The sequence below is a fragment of the Symsagittifera roscoffensis genome, chromosome 6, assembly GCF_963678635.1.
Source record: "Symsagittifera roscoffensis chromosome 6, txSymRosc1.1, whole genome shotgun sequence".
Taxonomy (NCBI): Eukaryota; Metazoa; Xenacoelomorpha; order Acoela; family Convolutidae; genus Symsagittifera; species Symsagittifera roscoffensis.
Genome location: NC_087067.1, coordinates 39,836,491 through 39,848,120, shown reverse-complemented (window position 1 = coordinate 39,848,120; position 11,630 = coordinate 39,836,491). Strand labels below are relative to the sequence as shown.

At 36.4% G+C, this 11,630-nt stretch overlaps 1 protein-coding gene across 1 annotated transcript; it reads right to left on the bottom strand.

Moving 5' to 3' along the window:
- Positions 1 to 262: 262 nt before the first annotated feature.
- LOC134848736 (galactosylgalactosylxylosylprotein 3-beta-glucuronosyltransferase 3-like) lies at positions 263 to 10,145 on the bottom strand. Its single transcript, XM_063866248.1, has 4 exons — positions 9,937 to 10,145; positions 9,243 to 9,540; positions 451 to 573; positions 263 to 343 (listed from the first exon to the last, which is right to left on the bottom strand). The coding sequence occupies exons 1-4, from the start codon at positions 10,143 to 10,145 to the stop codon at positions 263 to 265; spliced, it is 711 nt and encodes a 236-aa protein (XP_063722318.1).
- Positions 10,146 to 11,630: the final 1,485 nt, after the last annotated feature.

Here is an 11,630-nt window from a genome sequence, read left to right as displayed (position 1 = left end):
TACGAACGTCATTAAATTAAAAATTAGTAGGAATGGTCATTTTGCTCTATTTGTCAATGTATGTGTGGTGTTGAGGTGCCAAATTTATCAAGGTTGATAGAATGGTCCTGGTAAAAACAAACTGTGACAGAAGGGCCCAAACCACGGAACTATAAGCAAACATAGCACTTACAAAAATCTATGGTCGCCGCTCTATCGTTTTCAAAACTCTTTAAATACTTGTCTCTGGAATCCAGGAACATACAGACACAAAATTGTGCTCCTATCCAGTGCACAGTTTGGCCCCGTAATGTTGTCGCACTGTGTTTACATTAAGGGACCCTGTTACTTTCTTAGGACCCCTCTATCACAATTTTACCTCATACTTTAGGGACCAACTCAGCACCCTTCCCCATAATCCACTCCGAAGGGAAGGATGCCAATTTGAATCAACTCCTAGAATAATCTTACCGGGGTTATGGCATCAAACTTAGGGTAGTTATTGTCGTGCAGGAAGCCCACGTTTATTGCAAATCCTGCCATGTCTACTGGGAATTTGCGGTTGACCCACCACGATGTCTGGAAACCAATTATCTAAAGCAAAATGTGAAAAAGTCTTAAGCAAAATTTGGATGCAAAATTGAAAATCAAAGGAGGGCTCTTTTCCATCACTTTTCCCAATATTCGAGCTCAATTTTGGAAACCAATTTAAATATGGAGTAAATAGTCCTCTTTTTAGCCAAATTACCAAAAAAAAAACATTACATTTTGCCATCATCATTGACATTTTAAATTACCTTTTACACGGAAAAAAGCTACAATATCTCCCACATAAGTAATCTGCCTGTATAGTGGTACTCACTCACTAAGGCCTGCTTGTACAATACTCAAATATGATTGGTTATTATGTTTAACCAAGCGATCTCCTCGCTGTTTTGATTTAGGGGGAGATATTTCACTTCGTCCTTATAGAATTTTGGAAAACTTGGAAGGGTAAAGGGTTGAAGGAAGAGAGAGCAAAATTTAAGGAAAAAGGTTTCAATTGATTAATATTTGCAACAGTTTTCGCAAAAATTTCACTGTCATCCGGGCGAAATGGCAAGACCATAGCAAATGATGTTTATGTATACTGGTCGTATGACCTTGTTTTTGAAGGATTAGTGTATAAGGAAAGTGAGAGCTTTCAGAGGTTAAATAAATTGTTTAACAATAACCAGTTGTCTTTTAACACGTTTATTACGTCATTTCATTTGCCAAACCGTTCGAAGTCAATTTTAGAAATTTCTCACACATCGATGTATGCCATGGAGCAGCGAACCGGCTACAACTACAGCAAAAAATACTCATATTAATAGTTCATTGTGGCGACAGAAATGGCTGTATTTGCTAAAAATATCATTGAAGTACGGATTTGCTTTGCGATAAACCGACGTTAACAGACACGACTGAACCCATATACGAAGTGAAAAGTCCAGGGGTTACTGAAGTAAAAAAAAACGAGAGGTGCGCAATCAAGAAAAGAGAGTTGTAAAGATATTTTTAAAGTTTACGCATAGTTGCCTTCAACAGATACAATTAATGTACGCAAACAAAAAATTTAAAGCGGATTTAGTGAAAATAGCGGCGATAGGGAAGACAAATGGGTAAAAGACATAATGCTGCACTTATGAACAGCGAAAAGATAGCTGAAGAGTTATTAATGGAAACACGCACCCCACAAGATGTGTACGAATACGCATCTCGATGCGAAAAAGGAATCAAGCACAATTGAGCAATGAAAACAAACCCATCCATCAACATCAACAGTTAACTATCAGACTAATCAGCGGGCACGAGGACAAATAGGACGACAAAATTTTCCAAAGAGAACAAACACATTAAGCGTGGAAGACAATTGGGTTCGAAACCACCTACAACCGTGAGCTCGAAACCTACGACAATCTACAAGCGGAACCAACAGAAAACGAAGAGGAAATTACACAGGCAGAAGAGAATGATCCAGTTGCATTCGCCAATTTAATTTCATTGAATGGATGGAAAAGTATCCTTTGGGATAATTTCACAGTAATTGCTGTAGAAGAAGTATTTGAAACAAAAGATTGAGCAAAAATACGGCCAATTAATAAAAACGAAAAGGAAAACAGAAAAAAAAACAATGGCCCTTGCGAATTCATGTAGTCAGATGTCATTCTCAATAACAAATACTGATCAAATGAAGACTATTTATTGCACTAGAATCCAGTGGATGAACTATTCAGTCAGCTCCATTCGTTATCGTCAATAATCAAAAGGCAAATCTTATCGGAATTAACCTTCTGCGACAATTTGGGATATAGATAATTCAGGACATTCCCAAAGAAGACCAGAACTTCCGTCTTCACGATAACGAAAACTCAGACCCAGAAATCAAAGAGTGTGTTAAAAATCTTTTCCAACAAATGTGCAGAAGAATTAATGAAGCAAAAACCCACTTAAAGATAACGGAGTTTGTTAATCTTGCTATCCCAATTAAGACAAATTCCGGTTTACTTGCATGAACCAGTCAGAAAAGAGTTAATCAAACGCAATTTAGAAAGCTCAGACAAATAACTCATCAGCCCAATCGTGATTTTACCAAGAAAACTAACAACCTCAAAGTAAAAACAAATATCGATTACCCGAAACAGAAATGCTACTGGACAACATCGCACAAATACAAAAAATGAAACAAAAAACGAACACTTTTCTCGAGTCTTGATTTTTTTATGCCTAATCACGAATACCGTTGGATCAGATAACAAAAAACAATGCGCTTTCAGGCTCATCGGAGGCAACGCCACAGGAACGTATCAATTTCAAACGAAGTTTCCCGGATTGACCGACATGCCAGCGGAAGTCCAGAATGCAATGGACTTGATAACTCTTAAATGTAGAAACACGTTCTTATATATGCTTTATTAGGACAAAATATTTAAGAACAAAAGCGTCGAAGGAGCTACATATAAAAACAATGAAAACAGTCCTACAGAAACTAGATGAATAAACTTTGCCGTCTCAATAGACTTTGTATGTTTTTATATAAGCAGGTAGAATGGTAAGGGAACAGTGAAGGTACAAGGCCTCTTTGTAAAAAAACAGAAGCAAAAGAAAAACATTAGAACAGCTAAGTTTTTTTATGGGATCAATCCCCCGCCTCACCAGATATGTCCCACCTTTAGCTCGAATTACGACTACTCCTAAAAACACAGTTAAACAAAAAAGAACACTTCAACAACTAAACAGAAAACTGACCACTCTATTGCTTTCAAATTATAACAAAATTAGTTTCTGATGTTACAAAAAAAACTACTTTGAACACAATTTGGAGACCCGCGTGATCTGCGACGCATCAACTTACGGACTAGTGGCAACTCTAGATCACTACAGTAAAGAAGGAGTTTAGATGGCGATTGCGTACGCCTGAAGTTTTCTAAAATCTTTAGAAAAGAATTTTTTAATTATAAAAATCGAAATATTAGAGGTGATGTGAGCCATCGAACACTTGAAAATTACTGGTAGGTGAAAATTTGAGTGTCATAAAAGACTATCACGTTTTAATCAGTGCACTAAATGCCTTTCAAAGATCAAAAATTAGTCAGAGTGGGCTCACAAGCTGGGTTGAACCATTAACCCTGTCAACTTTGATATCAAACAGCTTAGCCAATCAGAAACGTGCCGGATCAACTGACCAAACAGCGCGCGGAAATTGAAAGACCGCTAACAAGCATATCAAAATTTCAAGTGAAATTTAATATTCCGGACATTTCGAAAACTATCAAAATATCTAAAAAGCAGCCATACATTCGCTTAGAAAACTAGTTGGATGCCGGTCGAATGCAAAAATCAAATTAGCATAGATTATAAAACTCTATAAATTTAAAAAACAACTCAGCAAAAAACTGAGGAGACAAAAGTTTTTATTATAAAATTCGAAGATGGACTGCGAATTCTGATAGCGCGAGGAGTCGAGAAGAAGAAAATAGCCCAACCGGGAACCCAAGAAGAAACAAAACAAAAATCAATCAGCTGAGAGAATCAGACCGAAACGAAAGCCTCTCAGACTCACGATGGCATAAATGTAGCGCCATAACTACGACATACAAGCGCTGGGCGACGCTAATCAGCGACGCTAATCAGACATAATTGCCTCAGACACAATAGTCAGAAATGGTCGACACAAATGATAAAATGGAAGTTTAAGACGTGGGACAAATGCTAATAAAAAAACAAAATGGTCAAATGAAAATCTCAGATTATCAAACAAATGAAAAACACACCACAATCAAAAAAGATGGAAAACCCAAACCGGAAAAATGCCAGCATTCGAACGAATCCGCCCCACAAACAAGACATGACTACATTGAGTTGGCCCTCAAGAAGAAAACGTTGTCACACGAAACAAAACCAAAACGCGAAAGGACATTACCATAGAGGTACAGGAAGTTTACAAGTTGACGCGTTGACCCCAAGAAATACATAAATGAGGAGTTAACATAAATGAGGACTGGCAAGGAGGACAAAGGAATGCCAAGGAGGACACAAGAAGAGGATTAACAAAACAACTAGCCAGAAAAGATAAGTAGGAACAGACGAGGAGGATACAAGAAGGATGCACAAACAGGACTATCAAAACAACTAACCAGAAAAGAGAAGCAGGAACAGACACAGGAGAGCCCGAAAAAAAAACAAGAAAGAGGGCAGGAGAAAAGCCCGCACACGAGAGATGCAATTCCGTTCGGAGGAGACGAATCGACATTGAAACAACAAAGGTCATCAAGTGAAAATTTATCCTCAACATCTGAGAACACTGCTCCATCTCCAAGGAGATTAAATCAGAATAACACGCCTCCCCAACTACCGAAAACTTCAGCTGTATCAACAAAAAAAACCTGCGTCAATCGGCATTGGCAGGAGCAATAGGCAACTCGATACCAATCAGCGCACTCGACGAATTTCATCAGAAACGAGTCAAGGTAAAGAAAAAAATAGTACGGCATTGGTTCACCAACCTTCAAGCACACTGAGGGGAACAACTCGAATATTACAAGTTTAATACACGAGATGGGTTTTCTCGAAAACCTGCCGGATTTCCAGGCATGAGTGAAATTTTTTGAACTATTAACCAATTTAAAGCAACGAAAATATAGACGTGGTTGACTGAGTACCTCTAACATTAAGTCCAAGTAGAGAAAATCAGCCCAAACAAAAAAAGATATTTTTAGTCATTGACCAAGAGAATAGGAAGACGAATGACACGTTTGAGAGAAAAATACAAGGCAATAAAGAACATGCGAAAAATCAAGAAAAAAAACAATTGCAAGGAGACGGCAGAAAACAAGGTGACAGACAAAAAGAGTAAAATCAAACTTTCCGAGGAAGACAACGCATAGAGAAAAAGAAGTTCAAAGTCCTAGTGGGACTCAAAAAACTCAAACTAGTCCCATGGGGATTCTATAAACTCAAGCAATTCAAGTCCCAAGCGTATACAAGACACAGTATTTTAAAATTTTGTTTTCCAGGGGGAATGTCATACGGCTCGGCCGGAATGGCAAAACCATAACGTAAATATATATACATTTATATATATACATATAAATATAAATGTATATGTATTTACGTTATGGTTTTGCCATTCCGGCCGAATGACATCCCCCTGGAAATAAAAATTTTGAAATACTGAGTTTTGTATCCACTTGGGGCTTGAGTTGTTTGAGTTTATAGGGTCCCCATGGGACTGGCTTAAGATTTTTGAGTCTTATTAGGACTCTGAACTTCTTTTTCTCTATGCGGATTGTATACAGATTATAAACACACTGTAATAAGATAGCATAAAATTTATATGTTTTCTGATTTTAGACTATATACTTATTATATACAGATTATTTTGATTTTCTAAACTTTTTTGCCTATCAGATAATATGAGTAAATTGGAACAAACTTATAATGTAAACTTTTCAGTCGATGCTTTCTGTCGATGCAATAATCCTATTAAGGGTATTTGAAGATGTTTTACACAAAAAAAAACAATTTACAGCGGGAACCCTAGTCTCCAAGCACTTAGGATTTTTTGAAACGTGAATTGCGGCAAAAATCTCTCCTCAACTACAAAACTGCAAAACTGAGAAATCATTTAGTGGGTCAAAATTGAAATTGTTGCGATTTCATACACACTTTATACAAATTATCTTCAAACTTTATACAGATTACATTATCTATAGATTATTTACAGATTATAATTACTTTTTTAAACAAAAAATTTTTACTGACCATATTCAGATGTTTTGGAGATTATATACAGGTTTTATACTCTAGAAAAATCAAAAATTTTGGCACTAAAATCCATTAAATTCGATTGGTGAACAAAAATTGATTGGTGGAACGGAAATTGGAACAAAATTTTGTCACTCCGGGTATAGTATTCAATCAGGCGTCAGGCTCGTTTTATACTTAACACTTAACTGAATTGTGCCGTACGACATTCTTATTCTGAACTGAATTGAGGTAAACCAATTGGTCTTATTGTTTCCATACAGGACTCACATTTTTACACTTAAAACTTGTTATTATTAGACTTACTTCGATAGTTTGTCAAAATTCATTTACAAAAAACTATTCGAGGCCCAATAATGGGCAGTCGGAACACTTAGGGCCTTACCAATTGACAACTACCACAATTAGCCCCTTTTTGAAAGAGGGCTAATTGTTAGGTAGATCCGATATATATAGCAGCTCCACTAATCAGCGCTAGAATCAGCGCCCAGTGGGGTTTATTAACCATAAAAAACACAAAAATCTTGCTACTAACAATTGGGGAGAGGGGCATGCGCTATTAATCCCCAGCAATGGGAGCAAAGCCTCAAATGTTCTTTTTTTTGTTTTCATTAATAAGGTTTTAATTTTGCAGGATGTAGGAATCGGAAAAACGATTCAAGTGGGGTTAAAAAACATGTTCGACGTTTCAAAGAAAAAAAGTTGTCAGCCACAGGCAGTCATCCACAAGCAACAAATCGCCCTTTCTCTCAGGCTAATGTAAACGTTTCATTTCATTTACAGCCTTCAGCTTTTTTGTTTTTTAGCCTAGAAAATGTGTTCAATGCCCAGATCAAACTTTCTTCCGATTCCTACAACCATTTTGGGATTTATGAAAAGCAAAAAACTTTTAAAAAATAGCTGCGGGTTTATAACGCATGCTCTCCCAAAAAACTGTAAGTAGCAAGATTTTTGAGTGCTTTTTGATTAATAAACCCCACTGGGGTCGAAAACTCTAGCCCTGATTAGTAGAGCTGCTAAATGTATCGGATCGATCTAAATGTATCGGATTCAAGAAAGGTGCTAATTTTGGTAATTGTTATGAGATAATTGTGGTGGTAATTGTTCAGCAGACTAAATTTGACGAGTTTTGGGGCAAATAAAAAGCAGCAAAACTCGAAATGTAAGAACCTTCTAGTGATGTTTACTGCTTTTACTTATAAGGGTGGTAAGTCTTCTGTAGATACCATAGAAGACTCGATTGTTATGTATATCGAGTGAATATTCGGAAGACTCTGATCGAATTCCTAATTAACAGTGCAGACTGTCGACTGTCGTGACAAAGTTTTGTTATATCTAGACTATCGCAACCCACAGATCGACTCATGCCCAGACTTTCCACACTCAAACTCTCGACGCGACTTTGGATTTTAGGAGCAAGGTTGACTCCATATAAGAAAAATGCCTATCAGACAGTTTTAGGTTTTATATATGGAGTCTATGACAAACTTGCTTATCATACAAATTTTCATAGAAGAAATAAGTAAGACAAGCATTTTTTTAATCGAAAGTTTTTTTTTCAAAAATTATCTTAGATTGGTACCCAAATAAAAACCAAATAAAACAAATTGGTGGCAATTTTGGTTACATGAGAGCCATTTTGGCTTTGGACAAAAATGCGCCAATTGAACATTTCATATTTAGAATTTATATGATATGCTTTTTTGTAGACAAACTAGTAATTTGAGGCGATTATTTTATTCCCTTTTTGATTGCTTCTGTGCTCAAACATGCATTTTATGAAAAAAACTTGCACGCAAGTATTGTTATTTTGTGTCTATAACGTAGTCCGATTCAGTAAATTTATCGTAGTAAATTTAATGTGTTTCGGGTCAAATACAAAATTTTCATACAAAATTGTGTCTTTTCTGCTATACGGCCCAAAACTGATCTTTTTGTGTTTTTTCTTTTTTTGAAAATTGCATCAAAGTTCTCAAACCGCAATGGTTGAAATTATTTTTAACAGTAAATGAAAATCCAGATTTTCATTAACAACGGAAGCTCAATGTGGCGATTTGGCTACTTTGGGCCGGTTAACAGAGAAGACCACAAAACTTATTGTGATTTCATTTATGGAAAAAAACGCTTGTCATGCAATTTCATATAAAAGAAAAACAGAAAAAAAGCTTGTCATACAATTTCATTATACAGAAAACAGCTTCTGCTCTTTTCATTAAAATTTCGATAAAAATACAGCAAAAAGCTGGTTATTTAATTTCCAGAAATTGGCAAAAATCTATAAAAATTCATAGGATAGACAAAATGCTTGTCTGGCTCTTTTCATACAATTTTTTCCGGTCCTTGAATTGTAGGAAAGTGTAAGATAAGCAGTTTTTTTCATAGTTTAAATTTGCATGATATGCATTTTTTGTCAAGCCGGGGATTCAGAAAAAAAAATATTTGAAAACGTTTCCTAAACATTAAACAATCTCGAATGTTCCAGGTTTTAGGGATACGACATCATTGTTTTACAAATTCAATGCTAAATTTTTAAGCATTTGAAAACTCTCTGTCCTTGAGTCTGGCGAAGATTCCTTTTATACCAAGTTTTATACCAAACAATGCATGCAAATTTTGGATCAATAGCCGATATTTAGGTTGTAAGATCATAATAAGTTGTTTCCAATTTAATCTAACGGTATTTTATATAAAACAAAATTAGGCAAAATTACTGGCTAAAAATAGATTGGGAGCACACGCTGTTGACCTGAAGATCTGTTTTAAGTGCCTCCAGATGTTAGCTATCGACAAAAAAGAGCTAAAGACATATGAAACTGAAATTGCAAAAAATACCATAAACAAAATTAATTGATCAGGGCGAATGAACTTATTTTGCATGCAAAAACCTAGTTTTGCAAAAGTAAGTTAAGGTAGCCGAAAATATTGTTAGCCGGTAACTTTTATGTCGGTCCAGTTTTCAGTTTTTAAAAACTAACTTTGTTGTTTTCAGTAAGTGGTCCTTCTAACAGCGCATTTGTTATGAGTCCAACGTTGAACAATGAAAGCCGTTTGGTCCCTTTCAAAAGATCGAGAAACTTTGAATCGTAGCTGTTATCATCGTCGCCAAAGTACACCACGGCATTTCGGAATGGATTCGTTTCGGCGTGGTTCCTTTTTTGGGATTCGGCTTTGGCGTATAATTGTTCTACTAGTTGTATTCCCATGTTTCTCTGAGTTCTGCCTTTCATTTCCCTGTATTTTTCCTCTGTCAAAACGTGAGTGTAGAAAAAATCACTAAAATATTTTGAAAAATTGACTTTTTTAGAATTGATTTTTTTTGCGACATCATCAACAAACAACATGACGAAAATTTTCACTTATAAATTTTTGCTAAACAAATTCGTCGTCTAGCCATTTGTAGGTTGAAATAAAAAAACAGACAGTTAAGGCAGTCAAAAACAATTATTGCTCAAAACAATCGAAAAAACTTTGCTATCAAAAAAATTATTGATTGAAATTATTGGTTTTCGTCGCCTTGGACTGATTTTGAAGTTGCATATTGGCTGTTTTTTTCATAGTCGCGTGTCGGCTGACAGTGGCTTGCTACCACCTTATTTGACCGCTGAAACTCAATTGCATTAAACCTCGAAGCTGATTTTAAGAACATAAATTATCAACTTGAGTCCTTACCCACTTGAGTAATCCTGTAGGTAGTTCATCACCCTGAGGTTGGTCTGGTTTGCGTCCTCAACCACAATCCAGTCACAGTTAGACACCAGCTGCAGAGCCTGTTTGGTCCTTATTAGATCTGGAATCTGGCTAGGTCTGTTGTAAGTTGGCGTAATCACTATCAGTCGAGGATCTCCCTTGTTACTTCGGCTTGAAAACGACGGATGCATTAAGAGATAATAATAATCATAAGAAATTGTTTCCAAACGATATCTAGTTACAAAGTTATTTATAAAAATTTATAAATACAAATTAGAATCGTTTGGGAGAACACCATTAAGCCAACAAGGCCCGTTTTCTGGCCCTCAGATGTTATTTATATGGTCCCTCCCGGCGTTAGAGGGTGGGGGGGGGGTTGCTGGAAGCGGAGGGTCTTTAGCCGATGATTTCGATTCGCTCACACCTCTTCTTTGGTACTGCTTGTTTTAAGAAGACTATTTTCGACAGATTTTTGTGGAACCTGATCTAAACTACATTTTATAATTGGATAAATTGGATATTTTACCACTCATAATCCATCTAACTAACAACCCACTTATTTGTAAGTGCTGAAATTACTTGTAATTTCAGCACCAGAGAGATTTGAAATTAACTTAGAAATTAGTTGCCTCTCCAAGAGAACTTCAGCTGCCGCAATAAGCCAGTATACTCTAGATCTATTGAGCCTAGCAGAGACTAGTTAAACACCCTGAGACTAGTAGATATAAGAGTAAGATTAGGATGGGTATTAGACTAAGAAGTTGCACGAATCTATCCGGCCGAAAATAAGATGAAAGACGAAAATCCAAAGACTAGATGATCCCATCATACTCGAACAAAAGAATGGCTAAGCACAACCGAAATGCCGTCCACAATCACAACTCAAAGGATTTAGAGTACGACTTGACTTCGCAGAAAAGGACTTCATTGAACTATACCAATGACCACCTCGATGTTCAAGTATACGTACAGATCCGAGTTACGAGGCATCCCTTCCACACACGATCTTCACGCCATTCCCAGACGAGGTTGCACACAAAACAAGTTCTCTACATAATACAGAAAAACCCGTCATAGCAAACCATTTTGAAATCAGATTGATTTCATTGGGGATCACAGTCGTTGTCAAAAGACGACGTAACAAATTCATGTCCCTAATTCCAGCGTCCTGGAACTTCTTCTCCAAGAGGAACCGGACAAGAATATGATGTTCGCCAGACCAACGTTCATCATCCATCCTTCAAATTGCAGAAAGATAATTCTAAAAAACTCTGTAAAACCCGGATGGGTGGAACCTGATCTAAACTACATTTTATAATTGGATAAATAGGATATTTTACCACTGTAAAATTATTAATATTAACCAATCATAATCCATCTAACTAATGACCCACTTATTTGTAAGTGCTGAAATTACTTGTAATTTCAGCACCAGAGAGATTTGAATTTAACTTAGAAATTAGTTGCCTCTCCAAGAGAACTTCAGCTGCCGCAATAAGCCAGTATACTCTAGATCTTTTGAGCCTAGCAGAGACTAGTTAAACACCCTGAGACTAGTAGATATAAGAGTAGGATTAGGATCGGTATTAGACTAAGAAGTTGCACGAATCTATCCGGCCGAAAAATAAGATAGCGTGACGAGCAGACGGTGTACCCTATCCGAAATTACTCTATGA